We start from the raw sequence: 27341 nt of genomic DNA on the forward strand, positions 1-27341 counted from the left end.
TAAAAAATATTTGAGTCAGTACTTGATTATTATTAAAGAAAAGTCATCTTTCTCAGGATATTAAAATAATGTAACGTAAGTGTTCTTAAGTTGTTTAATCTTTTTCTCACAAGGATTCTGAATATTAAATGTTCCTGCATTTTTCTTTTCTAGTTATTTTCTTCTGGCACAGTCCAGCTCACAACAACATCAAGAGCAGAATTTGGAGATTTTGATATTAAAACTGTACTTCAGGAGATTAAGCGAGGAAAAAGAATGGTCTGTGCTTTTATGTTTATGCTATGCAACATTACTCTTCTGACTTTGTGCTTTAAATTTAGAACACATCTCAAATTTATCCAGTCATCAAAAAATTTAATATAAAGTAGTTCATATGTTAAAGTGAAGTATATATTTGACTTATTTGTAATATAATAAAGGATGCTGATGTTACTGAAAGTTATTCCTCTTTCTATGTAACTTCATTACCTAAGACAATTATACTGAGATTTATACTTCAGGGTATCTGAGAGTCTTTTAGTAAAATAAATGAAGATGTGAACATGACACACCTTATTAAGTTTAAAATGTTAAATTGTTTAAGCTCGCTTAAAGAAAAATTCCATGACCCCAATAGAACATTGAGAATCCCCCCTTGTTGTTATTCATTCTTTTTTTTTAAATAAAAGGAGATTTTTTCAGAGCCTTCTGTTTAGTTAAAGTTCACATACATAGTTATATCTTTTAATATGTTTATCATAGCTTTAAAGTTTCCTTTATAAAATGTGCCTAAGTCTCATGTTTTTAAACATACTGAATTACTAATAAATAGCTTTAAGAAATAATGGCATCTTTATTTGATGACTTACTCCTTTACAGTCTGTGAATATTATAAAATGTCATTGGAATGCAGAATCTTTTCTTTAAGACAGCAGTTGTCTCTAGAAATGACTATTTAAAAATTTTTTTATTGTGAAAATTTTCAAACATCAAAATTAGAAAGACTAGTAACACACGTCTATCCGTCACCTTGACTCATCAGTTATCAAGAATTTGCGGCACTCGTTTCATCTATGCCTTTTATTCTTGTTGCTTGAAGTATTTTAAAGCAGAGCTGAGACTTCATATCATTTCACCTCTACATATTTCAGTATGTATCTCTTAAAAGTTGGACATTTTCTTACCTAACCACAATGTCATTACACCTTATAAATTAACAATGAGTCTTCAGTGTTATTTAATACCTAGTTCGTATTTCCCCAATTGTATCAAAACTATCTTTTTAAAGTTGGTTTGTGTGAATCAGAGGAGGTTCACATATTACATTTGGTTGCTATATTTCCCTTAAGTAATCTAGGGCACTCCCTCCTCCCTGTCTTTGTTGTCTCTGTTTTTGTTTTGTTGTATGCCATTGACATGTTGAAGAAAACAAATTAATTGTCCTGTAGAATATCCCACATGTTTTATTTGTCTGTTTGCTTTTTCACAATGCTATTTAACTTGTCCCTCTATCCGCCAGATTTTCTTTTAAAGTGGAAGTTAGATGTAAAGCTTGATTAGATTCATTTTCAACATTTTGGGGGGTAAGAACACTTCACAGGTGGGACTATATCATCCATATTTTATCACATCAGACAAGTCATAATGTCTGACCTTGGATTCAGGTGGTGAGTTGATCCCTCCATTGTGAAGCTCCCCTTCGATCTTTCATCTGGTGGTTTCAGGCATTGTTGATCTTTGTCTGAATCCATAAGAAATGACTTTTTCTTTGTGGAACTGCATTTTTGAAGGTATAAAGATTTTTGATGTCAGTTGTTCCATTTAAACCCAGTTCAGTTTTTTGATACTTTGATTACTCTTCTAAAAATGAAACTCCTTTAAAACAGAATGTGGAGTACTAAAAAAAAAATAAAGGGGAAAAAAATCACTTCATCGTATGTAGCACAATGTTGTGTCATACAGCTAAAGTCAAATAGGTGACTAGGATAACAATTCACATTCTCTTGATCAACTTATTTACCTCTGCACTGTTGAATCTTAGTGTCAACACTAACCTAGCATTTCCCCAAGTGTGCTCCAAAGGAAGTCAGTCCATCGGGATGCTCTCCCACTGCTCCAAAGTTAAAAGGGCATCTGGAGTTCAGTAAACTTGGGAACTGTTTACTATACCCTCCTTCCTGGAGGAAGGCTGTCAGAAGTTCTACAATCAAGTAATCTGTTGAAAACTAGCATTTCTCAAACTTCTCTGACTATGAAACCCTTCTTCCAACAATCACCTTAAGTCTTAAAAAGATGTCAGCCCCTTTAGTCTGTTTCTGCCCTTTTGCCTACTTGGTAGCAATCCCTCTCTGAGAATCTTCTCATTCTTCCCCCCAGCCATAGTAGGAAAGGAACTGATCTCAGGGAGAAAAAGAAGCCAACCACTAAAATACAGAATATATTTTTGTGTGTGTGTTTGGCAGTATTAAGGAGTGTTCCCTTTATGTTTAGATGTCAGCTCTCTGATGGTTAGTAGAGTTAAATAATGGAAACATCAGGGGTGACTACATATTAGAAAGTCTATCAAAGTATGATTTAAATTGCAGTGTTATTTAATACATATGCTATACAATAAGTTCAGTGCACTCTTTTTCAATAGAAAAACTGGCTGTTTTCTTTGTAACGTGGACTGTTTGGCTGAAATAGCTAAAATAGAAGAAATAAGGTTGCATAAACTTTGAAATACTGCTTATGATTATTCTTTCTCTTCCCTTAAACAGAAATGTACACTTTGCAGTCAGCCCGGTGCTACTATTGGATGTGAAATAAAAGCCTGTGTTAAGACTTACCATTACCACTGTGGAGTACAAGACAAAGCTAAATACATTGAAAATATGTCACGAGGAATTTACAAGTAAGAGAACAATTGTCCATTTTCCTAAACTTGTCAGTAAGTAACTGCCCTTAAATAGATGACATTAGTTTACTTGCTCACTCTTCTTAGGTGGTGTTTAGCCAAGTGTAGAATACTAAGGACTCTGTATAAGAAATGAGTACTGCAATTGACATTTTCCTCTGCCTACACATCCCTGGATTAGCATTCATTCAATCAGTATTTTTATGCTTCCTGTGTGCCAGGCATTGTGCTAGGAGCTGGGCATACAATAGTGATCAAAACAGACAGAGACAGTGTCCTCATGAAAGCTTACAGTCTAGTGGGAGAGAGATATATCAATTAAATGGTCACATAAATATACAATCATAAACTTCGTAAGTGCTGTAAAAGATGTTACAAAGCGCTGTGACAGCATGTAACAAGGAGGAGCTAACCTACTAGTCTGTAGTGGGGGAGTGTTTGGGAATTTCCTTAAGGAAATAGTGCTTGAGCAGAGATATGAAGGGCGAAATGAATGTGGGCATTGGGAAGGCGTTCTAGGCAGAGAGAACAGCGTGTGCAAGGCCCTAAGATGGGAGAGAAACAAGGGTGCAAATGAGGGGGTGGGTGGTAGGAGGCTACTGCTGAGGGTCCAGGTGAGAATTGTGGGTAACTTAGAATAGGATATAGTTGTGAAGGCAGAAGTTGAAAAGATACACTTGGAAGACTGATGAAAGAGTAAGGTTTGGAGATTTGGGATTACATGTTACCCTCCTTTTTATGGGCCTCCACTTACCAGTGCTGCGTTGGGCTAGTGTTATCAATGTGAATCTACAATGGTTCCCTTTGTTTAATCGAATGGAGAATAAGTTGGTAGAGATCCCTGAATATTTATTTGGTTTGCCTTTGCAAGTTGTAAAGCACTTCCTCGCTCTCACATTCCCAGCGTGCAATAAACCAGTGACTCAGGGTCTCCTATTCCATGGACAAAGCAGTTTGCGTAAGCAGTCACCAAGTCATTTGGGTGATTGCGTGAGGTGCTAATGCTGTATTATAAAATTGGCCAAACTTCGCTTAATAATAAAGGCACATGTTTTTCAAGTGAGTTCTATCAAGCCTTGAAGGAACAGATAATTCCAATGTTATTTAAAGACGTCCAGCACATAGCAAAAAATGGAAAACTTCTTGGTTCATTCTGTAACACGTGCATAGCTGTGACACCAAACCTAACAAAGACAGCATTTAACAACAAAAATTTTAAAACTAGAGACCAGTCTTAACTTTTATAAATATATGTACCAAAATCTGAAATAAAATATTAGAAAATCAAATCCAGGGCTGTAGTCTAACAATTTAAAGATTATTCAAAATTAGGAAATATATAAATGTGACCTGTTACAATTAATAAAGAAAAATCCTAGTGGATAGTGAAAAGACATTTGATACCATTCAACATCCATTTCTGAATTTTAAAGTAAGGTAGCAAGAGTGCTCTTGGTGGTAAGCTAGGAGTCTTAATAGAGTGTTAGGAGAGACAAAAACGGCAAACAGCTTATTTAGTGTTAAAGTAAATGGACCATGGTTCTTAGCCAGAGCTGAGCCTCAGAATCGCCTGGAGGTGGATACGGCCCTCTTTAGAAATGTTCATGCCTAGGCCCTACCCTCAGATTTAAATTCAGTGGGTTGAGGCCCAAACCATGTATTTTGATGACTCTGCAGGTGATTCTCAGGTTCATCTCTAATTGAGAGCCACTATATCAATACACTTTCATTCAGATCAGGAACAAGACAAGGGTGCCAACTGCCAACGTTAACTTTCACTCTTTTTCTGGAGGGTTAAGCCTGTGCAATGAGAAAAGGAAGGAAAATGTATAGTAAATGTTGTGAAGGAGAAAAATACAATTGTCAATATTATTGATATTACTGTCTACCAAGAAAATCCAAAGAAATCAGCTCTGAATTTATTAAAACTTATAAGAGCTCAGTAAGGCTGCTGAATATGAGATGAATTCTTAAAAACAATTCCAGTAATAACTACTTAGGAAATGTAAAGGAAAAATGTCTATCCCACCACACACACACACACACACACACACACACACACACACACACACACACACACACACACACACACACACACACACGTGCATACACATACACCAATGGTGAACCTCTTTTAAAAATAGCATTTTACATAGGACCCCAATGAATGACGAAATATATTATGTTCCTTGATAGGCTCAACTTTGAAAGATACCTATTCTCCCCAAATTAATCTATATACTTAATACAATTTTAATGAAATCCAACTTTTTGAGTTTTATCTAAAAAAGTAAATGTGGTATTATTGTCTATTAGTAATGATTGTTACCTTATATAACAGGAAAAGAAATAGAAGCTTAAACAAGATAGAAGTTTGTTTCTCCCCTAAAAGACGTCCAGAGGAAAGCAGTGCAGATGTGGTAGGCAGCTTTTCAGTGTTATCGTTGGCCTCCATTAGCGTCTTTCTGCTGTCTCCTCCTTGGGCTTCCTTCCATAGGAAGCAGGAGGAAGCAAGGGCAAAGGAAGATGGAAGGACAAAGTAGCTGTTGCTCCAGCTGAGTCAGGCTTTAATCAGCCTTCCTAGAAGTTCCATACATGCTTCTGCTCAGCATCTCATTTGCCAGAATTTAGTCATATGTCCAAAGGAGGCTGGGAAATATACTCTTAGTGGACACATTGCTACCCAAACAAAATATGGTTTAGTACTATGGAGGGTGGTGGGGGATAGATAGTGGGGTAGCCAACTAGTATAGCACATGAAGCCAAGAAAATTTTTAATGCAATTGAGAGGAGAAATCCCCTGTTAGATATCAAAGCCAATCATATAGTAATTAAAACAGTATCACATAAGATAGATCACAGAAGATCACAGAAGACAGATCCGTGTCTTTGTTGGAATCTTATAAATAATTGTGGTAGCATTTTATATATGTGGAGACAATGGATTAATTCAGTACCTGATATCTATACAGTTGGCTCTCCATTTAGAAAACGGTCTTGACCCAGGGAACTCTACTCAATATTCTCTAATAACCTATATGGGAAAAGAATCACTGATTCACTTTGCTGTACACCTGAAACTAACACAACATTGTAAGTTAACTATACTCCAATAAAAATTTAAAAACAAAGAAAAAGAAAAGAAAACAATCTTGAGTATAGGTGGCCTTTCTAAGCATGATAGGGAACTCAGAACTTTTATTTGACTACATTAAAATTAGACTACCTAAAGAGAACTCCAAATCATTACGAAAAACACAACCCAGTTTAAAAAATGGGTAAAGGACGTGAACAGGCAGTTTATAGAAGAAATAGCCATGGGTTATAAGCACACGAAAAACTGTTCAACCTTATTAGTAATGAATCAAATGCAAATTAAAACAAGATCTTACCAATTTTGGCAAAGATGAATAGGATTTAGACTATCTACTGTTAGCTAGGTTTTTGAGACACAGGCATTCTTATTCCATGTTAAGGTTGAATATAATAAATTGGTACAATTTTTTAGGAGAGCAATTTATTATTGGAGATGAAAACCTTAAAATAGTATATATCTTTTGCTACTAGTGTGCTTGTAGGGATTGAGCAGACAACAGTGCAGAGATGTATGTGCAAGAAGTGTCATTGCATTATCGTTAGTGATAGTGGCAACACCCACTAGGGCATCTTCTTAGACTCAACTATACTTCAAACTGACAAGATTACCCCAGATGGCATCAGTCTACTCAGGAAGAATATAGACAAGAACTACAGCTTGTCAGCAGGGTGGCATCAAATATTCGTCTTCTCTGAGAGTCCTTGCAGCAGTCATTGTAGCAGTACAGCTCAGGTCCAATAAGATATGATCCACATTGGGGGAAAGCCTCATACCCCATTGGAGTCAGCACCTCTTAACAATACAGTCATATAGGCATAGATAATTTTCAGGTTACACCACACTGAAAGAGGACCAAAGATAAGACTTCTTATCAGAATATGCATATTTTTCCCAGTCCAGGTACAGTCTACCAACTGGGGGGGTAACATAGCTTAGTAAAATAGTTGACACACTAATTTTTGTTAAGTTGCTAGAGGAAGAGAGCTAAAGAGTTAACCAAAGGTGAAATTCTCATGTGGAATGGGAAAAGATTTTTAACTTTTCACCCACAATAGCAAAGAAAGAAAGAGAGAGAGAGGGAGGGAGGGAGGGAGGGAGAAAGAGAGAAAGGAAGGAAGGGAGGAAGGGAGGAAGGAAGGAAGGAAGGGGAGAGAGAAAGAAAGAAGGAAAGAAAGAAAATCAAATCAGAATTCTATCAGGAGATTTAGTAAATAAATTTTAGTACATACATGTATCTAGTGGAATACTATGCAGAAATTAAAGAATAAAGTAGACCCATGTGTAGAGTTGTGGAGAGGCATTTCAGTGATTGAGTCAGGGGAAAAAGTTGCATAATTCTATTTTAGCATATAAAAAGTACGTGTGTACACACACGTACAAGATTTGTGTATGTTTTTTATACATAGAAAATTTTCTAGGAGCATAGTCAGCAAACTTAATAGTTGTCATCTCTCATTCGTTGCATAGGGGTGGAGAAGAGGCAATTTTATATTCTCCTTTATATGGTTCATGAGCAATCCATTATTTTTAAAAGTAGCCAATAATATTTTAAAATAACAAGCCCATTTAAAATGTTTAGAATTAGATATGTGGAGAATTATTGTGTTTACATTTTAACTTTATTTAGATATTTTCACAATAGTTATCCGTTTTCATTTCAGGAAAAGATGGAAAATGTAGATAAGAAAAATAAAACTAAATGTCAACTTTAATTCTACCACCAGAGATAATAACTTTAAATCTTTTGGAATATTTTCTTCTAGACATTTGTGTGATTGTGTATATGTGTATATTTATAAAAACAAAACTTTCTTATATATACTCTTTTATAACCTGTTTTCCACTTACTATATCTTTAGTAGAGGCATTTTTTTTCTGTGACGTTAAACAGTTGTACATCACCATTTTAATGGTTGCATAGTATTCCAGTGTATGGGTGTATTAGTTTGTTTAATCAGTTCTCTTTTTAGACATTTAGATGGCTTTTATTTTTTAGCTGTTAGAAAACCATGTTGCAGTGATCATTTCTAAACAAAAGTATTTGGACTGGGATCCATGATGATTTGAAATGCTCTTTTTACTTTTTCACATTGAAATTTGTTTCTTAAATCTGCTTAGAAGTGGATTCCAGATTTTTTCATAGAGACCATGGAGTTCAAATGAGTCCGTAAGCAGGCAGTTTGGGGAGAGAAGAATGGACAATGAAAGGAAATGCAAGGAGGAATATTTCTGAATGAAGTGGCTTCCTTCCCTCCTACATGTGACTTGCTTTCTTTCTTTACCAGCCCTTTCTGGATCCTGAATATATTCATATTAAAAAGGCGAGGGAAGATTATATAGTGATCTGTTTATCCTGTTTTATTGTCTTTATTGTATTTCTAAGCTATTTACATATGTATTTTTCTAAAATGTCAGCCTCCCACCATAAAACAGTAAGTTCTGTGACAGCAGAGATCTTGTTTGACTGGTCAGCACCTGCGGCCTTGGTGTCCAGACTGGTGAAAGACACATAATAGGCCTATGGGAAATAGTCCTTGAGTGAAAAATAATCCGATAAAAAGATTAAAATTTGTTCTAACAAGAAAGGGCTCATCCTTTTAGATAAAACTCTGTTATAAAAATTTCTAAAAGCCCACAAAAATAGAAGAGTATAACAACCGCAGTCTCAGCAGGTACCAACTTATTGCCACGGTTGTTTCATCTACATTTTTTTTCTTTCTGAGGTATGTTAAAGCAGAATCCCAGATCTCTTGTCATTTTATCCTTACATACTTCAATATCACTATGCTATCATCACATCTTATAAAATTAACAGTAAATTCTTAGTATCATCTTATACCTGGTTCACTTTGGCATTTCCCCAATTGTCTTGAAGATGTCTTTTTAGACTTGATTTGTTCAAACCTCAATACATGCAAGGTCCTTACATTGCATTTAATGGATGTCTCTTAAGTCTCTCTCAATATAGAGCAGTCCCCACTCCACCCTTGCCTTTTCCTTCTACCTGTTAAGGAACCCTGATAAGTTGTCCTGTAAAAGTCCCATATTCTAGATTTATCAATTTGCATTTTCCTGATGTCATTTACCTCATTTCTCTACCCCTCTGTATATCCTGTAATTTATAAGTTGGCTCAAAGGCTTAATTAGATTCAGGTTATATTTGGGGGAAGATACTTCATAGGTGCACTATATAGAAGTGATATTTGATATTTGAACTCATGATTGAACTCATGATTTAAAGTGATTCCTAACATGCAGCGTTTGAAGAGTAGAAATTCTCCATAGTTCTTTGAAAATGTTTTAAGAATAAAAACTGATGAGCAAAACTAGGTCAGAAGTCAGTTGTTATTGCTGCCCCCCCAGCCCCACCCCTGCCGTTTATTCTACTCACTTGTTAGAAACTTTTCATGTTAAACCTAGTCTTACACCATTTGTGGCAGATGAATTCCTGTGATCATCTTTTATCCGTTGCTGACCACAAGAGGGCATCCACTGAACATTTTCTAAGCATTGTTCCATCTTGTCATCTTGTGTATAATTGACCTAAAACTGAGCTCAGATCAGCTCCCACCCTTCTTTGATTATTGTAGGGGTATTTAACTATAAAAAATATAGTGATGTATATACAGTAAAGTGGCCTAAACCTTTGTTCAAAATCACCTGCATTGCTATTTTCATTAAAAACAATGAATTTCAAGTATATACCCAAGTAAAAGGTTGTCGGAACAGCATGATGTCAAAGTATCCCTCCAGAGATGGTTTGTTAATTTCAAAGAGGGAATACTTACCCTTACGATAGAGAAATCTGGCCGTTTCTACCACCTTAAAGCAAGTGAAAACAGCACACTCATAGCAGGACATTCTGAAATTACATGCATCCTGAGGTATGCAGGATTACCTACAAAGTATCCTGGACTAACAAAGGAAAGTTGAACCTAAACTTAACCAAGGCCTTAGACCTTGTTTCTAGTTTACAGGAAATAAAGGGTGAGAGAAAACCAAATAAAACATTCACAGGGACTTCCCTGGCGGTCTAGTGGTTAGGACTCGGCGCTTCCGCTGCCGTGGCCTGGGTTCAGTCCCTGGTCAGGGAACTAAGATCCCACAAGCTGTGCAGAGCGGCCAAAAAATGAAAAAAAAAAAACTGTAAAAAAGACTCTTAAAAACCAAACCAAAACAAAAACATTACCACAGTTAGATAAATCCAAAATGTGGTGTAGTTGACGAGGCATATGGTCTGACTCTTCCCAGAAGGTCAGTGTCATGGGGAAAAAAAGAAATTAAAGGAGCCAGTCTACATCATGAGAAACATAGCTAAATGCAGTACCTGGAAAACTGTTAGGTGACTCATAAAGGTGTTCTAGTAAAGGCCAGGACACTAATGATGAAAAGGTACTTGAGGAGTTTGAGTAAAATTGTTTCATGAAATGTGAGCAGAAAGCAGCAGCATGTATACAATTTATATTATTTCCTAAAATGTGCTTTGAAATTATGTATATGAACCATTATAGAATTTCATTATTTCATATATATACCTAAAAGTTGATATTTTCATGTTGGCCAAGAACTTTTTTTAATCTCATTGGGCAAAGTGAGGAATTGCCTTATATTTGGACATATGTGGTTTTATTTCAGACGAACTTTTATTATTTCATTAATAGAGTGCTTTCCTTTCTATCTTTTAGACAGAGATGGACCTATAGCTAATTGTGGGGTGTTTTTTTAGTGTGGATGAGGAAACCCAGATTTTAAATGGGCATGGACCTCATCCACTAATGACATAAATATATTCTCATGAACAATGACAAAACATTTTGAGATTTTTATCTTTCATCATTGTAGACTATATTGTAAAAATCATAGTGGAAATGATGAGAGAGATGAAGAAGATGAGGAACGAGAGAGTAAAAGCCGGGGAAAAGTAGAAGTTGATCAGCAACAACTAACTCAGCAGCAACTTAATGGAAACTAGGTATGAAAGTTAATTATATTGGCTCTGTTGTCAGGATACAGTATACACACTGATAAATACGTATTGAGGTAATAATGTGCAGTATGATTTTTTTAATGCTATTATGTTTAGTTAAGCATGTTACTAGAATGCTGAGGATGTGTAGGCTTGCATAGTTTTTTTCTTTTAACTAGCTGATTTTGTAATAATAAACACAAGCTATCCACTTTATCAATAAATGTAGTTGTAATGTCAAACCAATAAGATATTCTTGCTCCTCAATAACATTATATTATTGTGTTCCCCTCAAGCATCATATTTTACATTTTTTTATCATCTTTTAAACAGGTTCATGGGACAGAGTTAGAAAACTGGGAATGAATAAGACATCCATAACTACTATTCTTTTTTCACTGTTTTCTAAAATCAAAAAGGGTTTGTAACTTTTTACTGCCCAACTCTTAGATCCTTCATTGAACTGCCTAAAAACATCTTGTTTGTTTTATGAGCCTTCACTAGATGGCAGAGTTTGACATGTTGATATTACGTAGCTGTAGTTTGCAGTTTCTGGGAAGCAATTGAAACACTATTAACCCTGTGTATAGTGTCAACAGTTAAAGCAGACATTGAAATGAAGTAAGCTATATTTCTGGACTGAACAAAGTTCTACTGTTTAGAGTGTCTAAGTTTGTTTAGTGGATTCATACTCAAGGGAAAGCATAAGCAAATTTCACTTTACAGTGCAAACACGCCTCTGGTGGCAGCACATGGGAATTTATGAATTTTTTTTCCGCACTCAAGTAATGGAGGCGAGAAATGAAGAGAACCTTCTTTTTCTCTTGGCTTCGACAGCACATGCTAAAAATCTCTTCCAAGAAGTGTGCTAAAGCTTTTCTTTTGGTTCCTGTTAAAGTTGTTCTCACTGACCAGCATGGACTCAGGCAACTGGTGATTGATTATAAGCTCTGAGCTCCAGTGCTTACGGCAAAATTCTCTTGACAGTAACCCTCTTCTCTTTTCATGTCATACAAAGAGCTTCTAGCAAAATGATTGGATCCTTTCAAGTTTAAACTAACATTTGGCAACAGCAAATTAAGCCTCTTTAACCTTTAAAGGGTTACCACTTACTAAGGACTTTAGCCACCGTGTCTGAAACCCGTTCCTCTCAAGTGCCGTGTTGTTGTGGAACACTTCATATATTGGCCCAAAGTATGTAAGGAGATCTCATGTGCTGTAGAAGTAAAAAAAAAAAAAAAACAGTCTTTGCATAAAGCAGTATTTATTTTTAATTTTGTGACCACTATTTTAGAAACTTTATTTAATATTTTTAATGTTTTCATTAATTGCTTTGCTTATCTATAAAATAGGATTCTGTGTCCTATTTTTCTTCTGGTAGGGTTCAGTGGTGTTTTATTGATCATCTGAATTGTTCCTCAAAGCCTAAGAACCCAGCTTTTTAGAAAGGATTTTCACACTGGCATTTCTAGCTAGTGATATTTTCTTCCACTTACCTGCTGAAGCACATTTATATATTTCTTTATGGCAAAACCAAAAAATTTTAGTTGTGTTCTGCCGAATATTACCATAGCACCTCAATATCAAGGGTAGGGATTCTGATTTCTGAATTATTAGTTAACCTACCACATTAAAGCAAATTAGCCAACAAGAAATAACATGTTAACTTGACTGTACATTGAGATATTCTGCAGCTTATGGAAAAGCATTTTAAAAATGTAACAGGTGGAAAATTACACTGTGCTTAACGACTGATTTTTTTTAACTGCTAGTCCCTTAAAGTCACATTTGTCAAGTGTGTATTCACACATTTACTTAAATCAAGGGACTCGATGACTGCTTTATTTTAACCATCTTTTATTATTTTTAGAAGGAAACTAGCTTTAGTAGTGGATTGCCCTATATGTTTTTCTCCTTTTACTCTAAATATACCATTGGATTTTTTGTGTGTGTATGTGATGAATTTTCAAAATTCACCATGACTTGAAGTGCAACGACAGATCTAGATGTTTGTTTACCAAGCTATGTGACTTTTCCCAAAGGATCTGTACTTTATTTCCCTACAGCAGCTTGAAACCCATTATTTTAAATCTTTGAATCACTGTGTCTAGATCATTTTTACATTGTGTGCCATAGACTTACCCATGGAATAATAGAGCACCTTCATTTTTGGACAACTACTGTAATGATGTTTTTAGGAAAAATGGAAGGTGCCGGGGGTAATAATGGCCAGTCAATAATCATGTAATGGACTTCAAATACAATAGCTGTCAGTTAATGGATTTGTTATGTAATAAACTGTATGACTTTGTATGGGTTTCTTCAACCCTTTCTCTGCCACTAGCAACCAGAATAGCACTTTACCATTTGGTTGGCTAGATAAGTGGCTGGCTACCTATTTTTCTCACTGTGGTGTGATTGGCTAAATAGTCTTTCATTAAAAATTGAAATGTAAATTGAAGTCACATGAAAAATCACCTTTGGTTGTAAACCTCCAATATTTTGATTCTCTATCCATGTTTTCGTCACATGCTGAGTAAAAGTGCCTTACAATGTAAAAATTGTACAGTACTTATGTTCCCAAGTAGCATCATCATCTTCTGGGTAGTAATTACATCGTGGTATGACTATTTAGAAAAATGGACCTCAGCAGTGTATTTACCGTTCATCTCCTAAGTCCTTAACTGTAGTTTTAATAAGCATGACATTATTTGATAAGTATATAACATTTACATCATTTCAAAAAATACTGCCATGACTGTCTTTTATGCGTACTTTAGCTTGAAATTTTGAAGCGTCTTTTCTTTTCTCCTTTTTTTTTCCCTTTTTTGTTTTGTTTTCGTTATCGATATTAAACAGTGTAATCTTTGCAAGCGTATATTGAAGATTATTCTGGAGCATTTATTGCCTTACCAGAAATGTTAGTAAGAAATGTTCTTTAGAGTAGAAAGATAGACTTGAGTTTCTATACTTTAATAAGAGCTCTTTGTTCCTGGGGGGGGGGGATGGGAGGGGTGAGTTTTACTTTCATCTCAGTTTATTAAATACCCACAAATGAAATACATTTTATTTCAAGGATCATCCATTTTAGAATTTCAGATAGTACTTGCTCAGGAGTACATGCTACTCAAGATATTAAGAGAATAACAAGATATGTAGATCTACTGTTGAATCAGAATCTATGTACTTGAACAAATGTGTGACTCAAATATCTCAAAGCAAAAGAAAAGTGTTCTAGAATGTTGTTGCTTTTTTAAAAAGCACTAAAGTTAGACCAAGGTATACAGTTTTGTTCTAACAGACATTTAGGTTAATTGTAAAGATAAGGAATGCATTATGGGTCAAAATCAAACATTCCTCTCATGTTATGTATATTTTGTTCCTGTTATATTGGCTTTATTTTCAGAATTGTAGTTTGTAGTATTAGTTTCCTTTTATTGGTATTCTTGCATATACTATTCATTCAATAAATGAGTTATGACTTTCATGTTCGTATTTATGTCTTTTTTGTGCAAGGGTATGATGAAGCTTATTTGTAACAGCAATAGTACTGTGTTCCTTTTAGTCTTGCTTTTATTTCAAGGTGAAATACCTAGTTTGTTTAACAAATTTGTCGTTAAACAAGTATGAGAGAGAAAAATGTGAATTTGAGTTTAGTTCAAAGTTTCACACATAAGGCTTTATCAGGGAGAGAATCAGCAATCTTTCAAAAGTATGATAGAGCTGCATTACATTTTGGTTCTTTTATCATTCCATGATAAAGATACCTACAACTTAAATCGGGTCCTCTGGAACCTAGTTAGAAGGTGATTTTAAAAATAAACCAAAACTCGTAGTACAATTTATCTGCTTGCTAATAAGGGTGCAGGATTAATATCCTTGTCATAAAGGGATTCCACCTTAAAGATTTAAATGTACTCCCTTTACTCTGGACAGCTTACTTCTAGCAGTAGTGCTCATGTATTGAGATGGTCCTATCCAGGGCAGAAATCAAAGTTTTAATTGGTAGAATTTGCTCATTCCATACATACAATTCCTAACCTGCGTTCCTGCATTCCTACTCAAAAGGAAAAAGAAATCAAGTAAGAGGTTCTGATTAATGCTGGAACTATAGGAGAGTGTGCTTTATTGCAACCGCTACACACATGCTTGGCAAGTGTGTGTGTGTGTGTGTGTGTGTGTGTGTGTTGAAAATCCATTACTTAGTTTCATTTTAATTACCCCATAAAATTATAAAGAGAATTATGTGGTTTTCTTTACCTAATTGAAACTGTTGACAGCTGGGGTTTGGGGTTGGGGTGTTTTTTGTTTGTTTTCTTTTCTCAGCTGCAGTCATCAGCAATTGCTGCTGATCATTCCAAAGCATAAACGTGCTAGAATTTCCTACGAAAATTCTATGGCCAGCAAATGGCCAGTCCATGTTTTTAAGGGAAAACCCAGTCCCTGAGACAGTGCTGCTTTATGTATCAACCAGTGTTACATAATTTTGCCGTGTTCAGATAATGAGGTAACTGGGACATTAAGGACAAGGCAAAGGTGCATTCTTGATTTTTCTTCAGAAGATGAAAGCTATAAAATACCAGTTACGATGAAAGTTAATGATAGTATTTTACCTTGTTAACTGTAGCAGACGTGTTCTCCGTGTGGTCAGCGTACTGAAGTTAGTCAACCAGACTTGGGTCTTTGTCAAAAGATAGCAGATCCGTAAACATCCAAATTCTACCTTTGCCTATACCTCTATAGGCTATAGATGTGTTTTTATGTTGGGGGTGAGGGTAGCAGTGGGGAGATAGGGAAGGTACAGCTGGGCAAAGAGCTAACTAGATCTGCTGTGTGAATGAAGGGCAACCTTTTAAATGGAACCTGAGAGAGTAGATATTCAAGGGAGTGTTAGGAGCAGGGAGATAGAAATAAACTGTACTTTAATGTGGACATTGGATTTAGACTGTTGAGTTTCTACAAAGTCATTTGCACAAAAGGGTAAGGTTTTTCTGTTTGAGTAGCTTTAAAATCACAGCTATTTACAGATTTCTTTTGAATTTTATTTTATTTTTTATACAGCAGGTTCTCATTAGTTATCTATTTTATACATATTAGTGTATACATGTCAATCCCAATTTCCCAATTCATCCCACCACCACCACCCCACCACCAGATTTTTTTATTTATAAAAGTAATATATATACCCATAAAAAGAAATGAAGTACTGATACATGCTACAGCCTGGATGAAGCTAGCTAAGAAGGGGCTAAGAAGGCAGCACGAAGTGTCACATACTGTAGGATTCCATTTATATGAAATGTCCAGAAGAGGCAGATTCATAAGAGACAGAATGCAGTTTAGTGGGTGCCAGGAGCTGGGGGGAGGGGAGGATGAGAGTAACTGGCATGGAATTTCTTTTGGGGGTGATGAAAATTAGATAGTGGTGATGGTTATATAACTTTGTGACTATACTAAAAACCACAAATTATATGCTTTAAAAGGGTGAATTTTAGGGAATTGCCTGGTGGTCCAGTGGTTAAGGCTCCGCGCTTCCACTGCATGCCACACGGCACAGCCAAAAACAAAAAGGTGAATTTTATGTTATGTGAACTTTACCTCAATTAAAAAAATATGTAGTCATTGTACAAAATTAAAATATAAGATATATCAAGCAAAATGTGAGAATCCCCCCCTTTTCCACAAGCCTACTCCCCAGTATTTGATGTGTATTCTGCCAAATGCCTGTGTACAGATATAACTTAGACGCGCTTTTTTTTTAGCATAAATAGGCTCATGCTGTACCTACAGTTCTGCACCTTGTCTTTTTCGCTTGAACAACATCACAAGGTGTCAGCACAACTAGATTTCTCACATGCTGTTTAGCGGCTCCATGGCATTGTAGGGTATGGTTCTGTCCAGTCTCACGTGCACCTTCATGTCCTTAAGCAAGTAATTTCTTAGGCTAAATTTCCAGAAGTGGAACTGCTACGTAAAGGGCATGTACATTTAGAGTTTGGATAAAAATTGCCCTCCAGAAAATTGGTACCAATTTAAAAGTCCACCTGTAGGGATTAAGCTTCCTTGCTCTGCTACTCCAAAGAAGTGCTTTTTAATGAAAAGAGGTGTGGTACCTTTTTTTAAAAAAAAAAAAACCATACATGCTCTACAGAAAATTCTATGAGGTTTTGATTTTGTTGTAAAGACCAGATAGACTGTATCTCAAAGTGGAATATGAATTATCTTCGGGAAAATGGACACTATATTTCATTTGTGAAAAGATTAAGTCAAAAGGTTTTGTTTTGTATGTATTATTAACAGTAGTAATTGGTGAATCATTTTCCTTCCTTCTGCTTTCTGAACAGTAACAGCTTGCTCGTAGCTGTTCATTGTTGCCAGATGGATCTGCTTCTCTTTGTGTCCAGGGTCGAATATGGCTCAGTTTAGTGTACTTGAAGGGGTTGTGTACTGTTTTGTTGAAGAATTCCTATGACCTTTATCTGTCGTGATGGTTCCTACTCCCCAAATCATGACTCCAACAACTGGTCAATTATGTAAAAATAAGATAGAATCACTTGACCTTTTCAACTAGTTGTTTTGTCCTTGTATGAATAAAATCTAAGACTAACTAGAAAAATTGACTTGATATTTATATCATGCTTTTAGCTTATTTGCTAGAAAATTGGTTTTTTCATTTAAGAATTTCAAGCAACAGTTAGTTACCTGCATGTCTGAAAATAAAGTAAGAAATAAGAGTAAAAATAACATGAATATTTGGTTATCAAGAAAGTTCCTAAATAAAGAATAAATTGAATGTAGTCAGGATGAATTGATGCCGTATGATGCCGTTAGTTTTTTTCTAATTCTCAAAGTCACATTTTGTGCTAACTGGGTATTTATGACATTAGCCAAACAACTATTTTACTTAAAAAGATTTAAGTCAGATGTATAATATTACAAAAATAATTTTTAAGTATTTTACCAATAACCTGACCTTTGGTCATGTTTCCTTCCCCCCCCTTTTTTTATATGCTTATAAAATAATTAAGTCTTTAAGGAGGGGTGACAAAACAGGATGACTACACTAGAGAGTTCTTTCTGTAACTTTGAACTGCAGCAATCATGGAGACTGGTGTTACTTTCACTTCAGAGGTTAGCCATACAACTTAACACAAAGGCTTATTTTCAAATGTTCCTGACCCTTAAGCCCAATAGGCTTATGTTCTATATTTAGTATTGATTTAATATTACCAGGAAGCAATAATTCTTTGGACCCTGGTCTCATATGTTCTTGGTTAGAGAGCAAGCACAAAAGATAAGCAGTGTCTGAAAGTTTGCAGATCAGAGAGCTGGAATTTTGGCATTATCCTCAAATACAACAGTCTTTCCGGACCTCCCTTAGAAGAGTTGTTCTTAAGCATTTCAGCTCATCCCATGTGCCCAAACAGCCTAGGGCAGCTATCCAGTATGCTGGGGGTGGAGGTACAGGAAGAGGGGTTAAGGAAAATGTATGTCGCTTAGGGAAAAGACTTGACAGGTGTTCTTTCTCCCTGGGAAAGAGGCAAGGTAGGAGATTTAGGTAGCCTTTACTGCATTTAATAACTGAGGTCACTCCATTCCATGAAACTTGGAAATGCAGCCAACTATTTGTAGGCCACTTCCTAGAAAGATTGACACAAAACATTTAGAACATTCATATCTTTATTCTTTTTTTCCTTTGATGCCCTCCTGGAAACTCTCTTACCTTAATTTCCATGATCTATACCACCCCTTCGAGACCAGTCCTTTCCTGACTCTTTTCCCTACCCTGATCTAAGTGTTCCATGGTGTCCTGGTCTTTGCCCTCTTGTACTGTTCTCGCTTGTCACCACAGTCTACTGCTCCAGCTGTCACCTGTGTGTTCTGCTGATGAGTTCCAGTCCCTACCCACAGTCTGCTCCACCCGCTGAAGCTCCATGCTGAGTCTCAAATGAGACTCTGTGCTATTCTGGACATTTTTACTCAATCTGCTGGCTACTCAAGCATGAGTCTCAAACCAAGTTGTCCTGATAGTGCTACAGTTCATCTACTTTGATTTCCACATCTACTTCCTTAGAGTCTGTCATTCTGTCTTTTGGATCCATCCTCTCTATTCTTACTGCTGATTAACTAGTTTGGATTCTACTGGGTTTTGTTTGTATGTTTTTCTTTTTAACTTTTTGCCAAGATTCCTAACTTCTTCCACTCTGTGCCCGTGTTCACCAGACTCTTAGTTCCTTCGTTTTCTTTATTGGGCAGTTTTTGGTCTTGCTTCCTTAACTACTCAGTTTGGATAAGATGGTTAATCACCTCCATTACCCTTTGACACCACTGGCCTCAACTTCCCACTTCTTGTAATTCTCTTCCACCTTTTTGTCTCCCCTCTGCCTAGAGTTCACCCCAGTCTTACATCTGGGGAAGATGACCTGCTAGAGGACATCACAATGCAGACTGATGCCACCAAAATTTTGGTGTTTAGTCTCAAATTCTCCATATCAGTCTGCAATCCTTTTTACTTACGTATGGACTCTAGATTTTGGTGGCCTTGGCTCAGATCCCATGTAACCTTGACTAGGTTGCTGACTCTCTCTGTACCTCCATTATCTCATCTTTTAAATGCAGGTGAAAATACTACTCCATGCATAGACCTGTGAGGATTAAAGGAGGGAACCCAGACTGAAGATCTCCGTCCCCTAATCCACCGTCCCTTGTTCCTGTGCTCCCTTCTAGTTTTACCCTATTTCTTTCCTCTTCTCATATAATTTTCTTGAAAGTCAAGTCCCCACTTGATGTCTCCACTTACATATCTTTATTATCCATTCCTTAGCGCACTGTACTCGCTTCTGTCTATACGTCTCCATTTCTCTCAACTACATTAAAACCACTCGAGCAGAGTTCACCAGTGACTGTTGCTAAAGCCAGCGGGCGCTTTTGAGTTCTTACCTTACTTGACTTCTTGACTCTGTTTAATGTCCCTGACAGTCCAAGCACCATCATATGGTTCTCTGCCAGCCTGCTTTTGCAGATGACCCAAAGATAAGAGTAACTCATAAGGTGACAGGAGCAAGATTGAAAGGGCCTTCCAGTGGTTGGGACTGTACATGGACTATCTACCTAGCCCCTCCCCACTAGCAGAGATTTAATAGGTACCTATGCAAAATCACAATCTGGTCTTTCCTTGGCAAAGGACCTACACATACAGAGTGGGGTGAACTGTAGGCACCTGGGAGGTAAAAGGGTAGAAGGGAAAGTTGAGAGAAGGAAGATGTTGAGGCCATGGGTATCAAGAGGTAGTGAAGTTGATTAGCCAACTTGCTTGTGAAAAATGCCACGTGGTAAAGGCAACTCAAAGCTTGAAGCACATCAGAAAGCAAAATGCATTTATGTTCATAGATACACATATATAATTCTTGCTTAGTAGAAAAAATCAAAGTTAAGGTATTTGCCTACTTATAAAACCTATGAAAATCACCAGAGGTACAATGGTGAGACAAAAGCTGGGGAACTGTAAAAATTCTAAGCCTGTTATGCAGATAGAATCAGGCAGCAGACACCTGAAAAGGGGCCACACAGGAGCAGAGGGAGGTGGATAAATTAAGAGCTTTATGGTCTGAAGACCTGGGTTTGAGTCCTAGTTTTACCACTAGTAAGTGGTAACTCTGAGCAAGGTAACCTCCCCTTCTCTCAGCCTCAGCCCCACCCCATCTGTCAAAATAGTATCCCTGTTATATATATATATATATATATATATATCCCTTAAACCACTGGGTTGTCTTAAAGAGCAAATAAGATAAAGTTATTTTAAGTGAAATCAGCCGATTCATGGTAGATAACAGTACAGAAAAGTAATAGCTATTCCCTTTCCACACAGTGATCCTTCAGATATAAAAGTGAAGCTATCCCATTACTTTTTAAAGTTTTTAAAAAATATTTTCACTATTCACAGATGACCTGACGCTCATCGTACCTAATTTAGAAAATACAGATAACTAAAAAAAATTTTTTTAATCCCTCATAATCTTGTGGACCATAGGTCACCATTATATTTTTTGTAAAATCTTCAATGTTTCTATGCATATATGTAATCATATAAAATGGGCTCATATTATACCTACTGAGTTGTATTCTGCTATTTTCATTTAAAACTTGGAAATTTCTTCACAGGTCAGTAAATACACTCTATCATTCTTACTGGTTGCATAATAGTACATTTTGTGGCTGTATCACAGCTTATTTAACCATTTCCCTATCATCAGACAGTTAAGTTGTTTGCAGGTTTTTTTGTGGCCATTATTTTGCTAGTGCAAACAGTGCTGATCTAATCATGAAGAAACAGCAGAGAACTCCAGATTGAAGAATGTTCTACAGAACAGCTGGCCCATACTCTTCAAAAAAGTCAACGTCTTGAAAAACAAAGGCAGAGGAACTGTTCCAAGTTAAATGTGACCAAAGAGACATGACAACTAAAAGTAACGTGCGATCCTGAGTTGGATCCTGGTTCAGAAAAAGAATTCGTGCTATGAAGGACATTTTGGGGACTTTTAACTAAATGTAAATATGGACTGAATATTAGATGATACTGTATCAATGTTAATTTCCTGTTTGTGATCATTGTTGTTATATAAGAATATCCTTGTTCTTAGAAAATACATACTGAAATGCTTAGGAGTAAAGGTGTGTCATGTCTGCATTTTAACTGGTTCAAAAAAATAATGTGGGTGTGTGTATGTATGTGTATGTATAAAAAGACATAAAGCAAATAGGGTAAAATGTCATAAGTTGGTAAATCTTGGTGAAGGATATACAGGAGTTCTTTGTATTATTCTTGTAACTTATCTGTAATTTTGAATTTTTTTTCTAAGTTAAGTTAAACACACCAGCAGAAACAGCAGCTCTTGTTAAGGGAGCCTGAAGAAGGAAATAGGAGTAAGCCTTGGTGAGCCATCAGGATATTTCACTAGGGAACCACATCTGGAGGAAAGAGTATAAACTGTATTCGGATCAGGTGGCCTAGAGAGGAGCCCTCTCCTTTCCCATGCAGGAATCAGGGTGATTCCCAACCTTTTCTACTGAAGTACACCCAAAATAGAGGAAATTGGTCTTTTGAGCTGTTTTCACCCTTCAGCTGCCACTGTTATGCTTTGTATCTCATTTCTTCATCTATCTTAGATTCCTTTTTCATTTTGTTGAAGTAACATTTCTTTTTTTCTTATAGGATACAAAGTAACAAATATTTAAAAATAATGCTGAGATGAACATTCTTAAACATATAGCTTTCTGCCCTTGTCTGATTATCTCCTTAAGATAAATTTCTAAACAAATTCCCAAGTCAAAGTTCTGTGCACATTTTTTAAAGTCCATTAATTCATATTACTAAATGCCCTGCAGAAAGTTTTTACTGTGAACACATTAGCCAGTTTCAACAATTATTAACTAACTTCCAATCTTGTTTCATATACACCCCTACCTGTTCCTCTCCCACAGAAATATATATATATTTCTCTAAAAAACAAAGACTTTTAAGAAATAACAATCACAGTACTATTATTGAACCCCTCCAGTGTTTAAGTTTCTCCAGGGGTAAGTGCTAAGTGTTTGTTATTCTCATCTAAATTTCCACAGATTTGAGGAGGGAGAAGCAAACAGAAGTTCTTGAGGTTTTGTTTGAAATCATCTTAAAGGTCATAATTCACTTTATATATAATTATCTCTATATTATATGTTATACAGGTATATATTACAGGCAATTCTGGTAGACTGTATAAAATCAGATGCTTATTAATCTAGTTTAATGCTAATTTAAACTCTCCAAACACACTTTATTAGGATATACGATCAAAATAATACAGACAAAATACAATTGCTAAATAATTATTACAAACATTTGTCGGACAGCATGCCTTTAAAAGTCCACACACAAAGTTGAGTAGAAACAGTTTTATATATTCATGTAAATTGCAGAATTTTACCTGGATTCGGCTAAGCAAATTATTATGAAATAGCTGCCAGTGAAAATGAGTTATTTAAAAAGCAGTTGATTAGGCAACAGTGAATTTGTTGCCTAGTCAGTTGCTTTCTAAATTTCTAATAAATGGTGGAAATTAGGCATAGTCTTAATTATGTAGTAACAAAGTCATTATTAGCATTATTTTTTATCCATGCTGATACTATTCCTTTAAACTAGTTTCCTGTATTAGGAAGGTGTTTCCAAAGAAAATCCCATGATTCGTCATTTCCACTGGTAGTTATTTCGCATAGCCTGTGGACCAGCTAAAGGGTGAAAACAGCTCAAAAGACCAATTTCCCCTATTTTGGGTGTACTTCAGTAGAAAAGGTTGCGAATCACCCTGATTCCCAATTCCCTGATTCCTGAATGGGAAAGGAGAGGGGTCCTCTCTAGGCCACCTGATCCAAATACAGTTTATACTCTTTCCTCCAGATGTGGTAGTTGCTGTTGGTGCCCTGGCCAGGTCCCTTTACCAGCTGTGCCCCCATCCCACATTAGCTTCGAGTGCACCTTACACCTGGGACCTCTGGTTTCTTGCCCTTGCCTGATGGGAGCCTGGGAGGCTACACTCACCCTCTTCCAAGGTAGTCAATGATTCCAGGATACAAAATCCTTGTCCCCCGGGCCTGAAGGCAGGACTGCTGCAGCGGGTCAGTCCAGGGCTCTGTGTCCTTGCTCACCTCTCTCCCTCTCCTGCTTCGATTCCTCCCTTGTGAGTTTTTCTTTAAGAGCGCCCCCTCCACAAATCAGAGAATTGAAATAACGTATCAGTCAGGGAAAGAGTTATGCTTTTCTTTTAGAAATTTAAGTTTCAGTTGCAAGTCCACTGATAGTGAATTTTTAAGCAAATGTATTCATTCCAAGGGCATTGACACAGCCTGCTAAACTGAGGGTTAGAAGTGGAGCAGAAAAGAAAGAATGGGGCCTTTGTCTATGCCTGTCGGAAAATAGAGCATTAAAAGCAATTCTGATAAGATTCTAAGACAACCGCAACTAGATTTCTCATCAGTTTTACTCAGTCCTGTTTCGATTTCCACTTGGAGTAGTCGTCTACTTTTGTGAAGTCATCTGCCTCTGCACCAAAATAGTCCTGGGAATCCTGAGTCTTAGGTGCACTGGAACAGTCTGTCAGTTTTATGCACCTGGTAGCAGTATCAGCTTACACTGAAAAGCCTGCTTCCTTCCTCCCGAGGCTCTGAGACTGTTCTTTACCATTCCTTCCAGAAGACTCTCTAGCCCAGAGCTGTCCTACAGAACTTTCTACAGTGGTAGAAATGTTCTGTGTCTGGCCGCTGAACATTTGAAATGTGGCTAAGTAGGACTGAGGAACCAAGTGTTTTACTTTATTTAATTTTAATTCACTTAAACTTAGATTTAAATAGCCACGTGTGGTTAGTGGCTGCTCTATCAGATGGCACAGCTCTATCGAATTTATAGCAGGGCCCTTTAAGTAAGTGTGAAGGGAGAGCAGAAACCAAGTGCTGAAAGATGGAATGGTTCTGTTTCATTTTTTAGAGTAACCAAAAGTATCAGAATGGAGGGAAATGGAATGCCTTATTAGAGAATTGTACGCAAGTGAATGGACCTACTTGTAACTTTTTATTAACTTAGTGTATGATAACCCTGAGGCAAAAACATATTATGAACAGAGAAAGCCTTGATAAACCTTCAGGGTGTTAAAATCTGTCCCAGTACAGTGTGTGCTATTTAATCACTTTCAAACAACAGAGCTATTTTAAACTCAGCCATAAAATCTTCTTTAGAAGTCAATTTATCTGTCACCTTGTTACTACCCAGCTTGAAAAGGTACCAATTTCCTATAGTAGTATTTGGCCTATACAAAATTAACCTAAAGTAACCTGAGCTTCTGTCTTTGACTTAAAACTTTCCCTGTGTTGGAAGCCTGAACTATATAAGACAGTTTACTGTTGAGCTCGTTAAAAATATATGAAGCATATCTATTATACCTAATTATTTCTAACACACACCCCTCCATCCTGATACCACGGGTCAGCAGATGAGGGAGTAAGCCTTTGGTGCTAGCAGCCACCTAGGAGGGTGCTAAAGATGGTTTGGTGTAAAATACCCTGTTCATTTTAGTATTCTGAATTTTGGGCCCCGTCCTGGAAAAGAGCAACATTAGAAAGAGATGTCATGTCAGCATACAGATAACCTGAGAACCCCAAGAAGCCACAGCCTTAGCTGTATTAATAACCGGAGCAACAGTGCTTTCTGAAAACCACAATAGCAGGTAACGTAACCTTAGGGATTTTAACTTCTCTAGAAGTAAGGAACCCTTTATTATTCTTTCTGTCTTATTTGCTGATTTTTCTACAATTGTCTATAGCAGAAACACTCAAATGCAGCACATAAGCATGAAGGTCGGCCTTTTAAGAGTACAGATTTATGTTGGGTGAGGCAACAACTCTGCCTTCATTTAGAAAGTAATTTTGGGGACTTCCCTGGTGGTCCAGTGGTTAAGACTCCACGCTCCCAATGCAGGGGGCCTGGGTTTGATCCCTGGTCAGGGAACTAGATTCCACATGCCACAACTAAAGACCTGGTGCAGCCAAATAAATAAATTTTTTTAAAGTAATTCTTTTATTGCCTCACCTTGAGAACAAACTGTGTACTTAATGTGTAGTCCTTTTTATTTTTGTGAGCTACTAATTCTATTTTATATAAGGTTCCCTTTTCAAAAAAGAATTTAACATACCTCAAAATGTACGTATTTCAATATACAAATTTAAGTATACATACACATACTAAATACTGATAGATGGCATTACATTTTAAACCTTAGTTGTTAAAATATAATTACTCTTGGGACTTCCCTGGAGGTCCAGTGGTTAGGACTCCACGCTTTCACTGCTGAGGGCCTGGATTCAATCACAGGTCGGGGAACTAAGACCCTGTGAGCCGCGTGGCATGGCCAAAACGAACAAACAAATAAATAAATATAAATTACTCTTTAAAAGCTTATTATAAGACTCTTGGTTTTTATCATCATGATTTAAATTATAACCTAGTGCCCAGAGCTTGGTTTCTAATGCCACTCTCCAATGAAAGGAACCAGGGCTTTTGGGGGAAATGGCTGATTCCAAGGGTAGGGCAGGGAAAGTACAAGATGAGCCTAGAATATCATGCGGTGCCAGAAATTAAGAAAGTGCCCAGGACTTCCCTGGCAGTCCAGTGGTTAAGACTCCATGCTCCCAATGCAGGGGGCACGGGTTTGATCCCCTGGTTGGGGGAACTAAGGATCCCGCATGCTGCATGGCGCGGCAAAAAAAAAAAAAAAAAAAAAAAGTGCTCAAAGAATGGTGGGGAAATATCAAGACACAGGAGCCAACATAGAGGGACTCCCAACAGCCAAATCTTGGGCAATTTGGGCAACAAAGTAATGCTATTAATGGATCATTACCTATAAGATAAAATTGGAACCCGTGAGTCCATGACGATATAAATAATTTAATAAATAATGACTGGGGAGAAGGGAACGCTCTCCATTATAATAGCATTTCAGCTAATAAACTAAGAAGGAATGATGTTAATAGGAAAATCAACATTTGACATACACCCCAGTAATAATTACTTCAGGCAAGAATCATCAGTGGATGCTAAAATTGGTGAAAGTTTGATGAGGAACAATATTTACATAGTCTTAGTATCATTCCTCATAACCTTTATTAGTTACAAAGGGGAAAATAGTATCTTTATAGTGAAGAAACCTGGCAGACACTGCCTTAACTGAGTGATCCAAATGAACATCAGTAATGGGACAGATTGGTAGCATATGCCTCCAAATACGAAGCACTGTGAAGGACACACCATCACAGCTGCTGTATTTCTGACCCAAAATGGAATGCCTGAAATTTAATGAGGCCGTACCATTGGACAAACCCAAATTGAGGGAAATTGTACAGAATAATAACTCACCAGTGCCCTTCAAAATTGTCAAGATCATATATACACTATTGATACTATGTATAAAATAGATAACTAATGAGAATCTACTGTATAGCACAGGGAACTCTACTCAATGGTCTGCGGTGACCTAAAGGGGAAGGAAATCCAAAAAAGAGGGGATATATGTATATGCATAGTTGATTCACTTTGCTGTACAGTAGAAACTAACACAACATTGTAAAGCAACTATACTCCAATTAAAAAAAAAAAGTCAAGATCACAAAGAGTGAGGAACTGTTCCAGAATGATGGAGACTTCAGGATATGCAACATGCATTCCTGGATTCAGTGTGGTCCAGGAAAGGGATAGTAACGAGACAATTGGTGAAATTTAAATAAGGGTTCTAGATTAGTTAACACTGTTGTAGCAATGTGAGTTTCCTGATTTTGATCATTGTACTGGGTGTGGTTGTATTGGATGTTAACACTGGGGA

General features: G+C 36.7%; 1 protein-coding gene across 3 annotated transcripts in view; it reads left to right on the top strand.

Annotated features, from left to right (window-relative positions):
* The window catches only part of PHF6 (PHD finger protein 6), a 52307-nt gene extending 38376 nt beyond the window's left edge, over window positions 1–13931 (top strand). Inside the window, exons 8-11 of one of the 3 annotated variants that reach the window (XM_030849081.3) lie at window positions 154–258; window positions 2739–2872; window positions 10815–10944; window positions 11272–13931. In XM_030849081.3, the coding sequence (XP_030704941.1) occupies window positions 154–258; window positions 2739–2872; window positions 10815–10944 (369 nt within the window). In that variant the 3' untranslated portion in view covers window positions 11272–13931. Of the gene's footprint in view, window positions 1–153; window positions 259–2738; window positions 2873–10814 lie in introns of all 3 variants that reach the window. The other 2 variants (XM_070044726.1, XM_060292796.2) reach the window with 2 other exon arrangements.
* Window positions 13932–27341: the final 13410 nt, after the last annotated feature.

The sequence above is a fragment of the Globicephala melas genome, chromosome X (genome assembly GCF_963455315.2).
Source record: "Globicephala melas chromosome X, mGloMel1.2, whole genome shotgun sequence".
NCBI classification, from domain to species: domain Eukaryota; kingdom Metazoa; phylum Chordata; class Mammalia; order Artiodactyla; family Delphinidae; genus Globicephala; species Globicephala melas.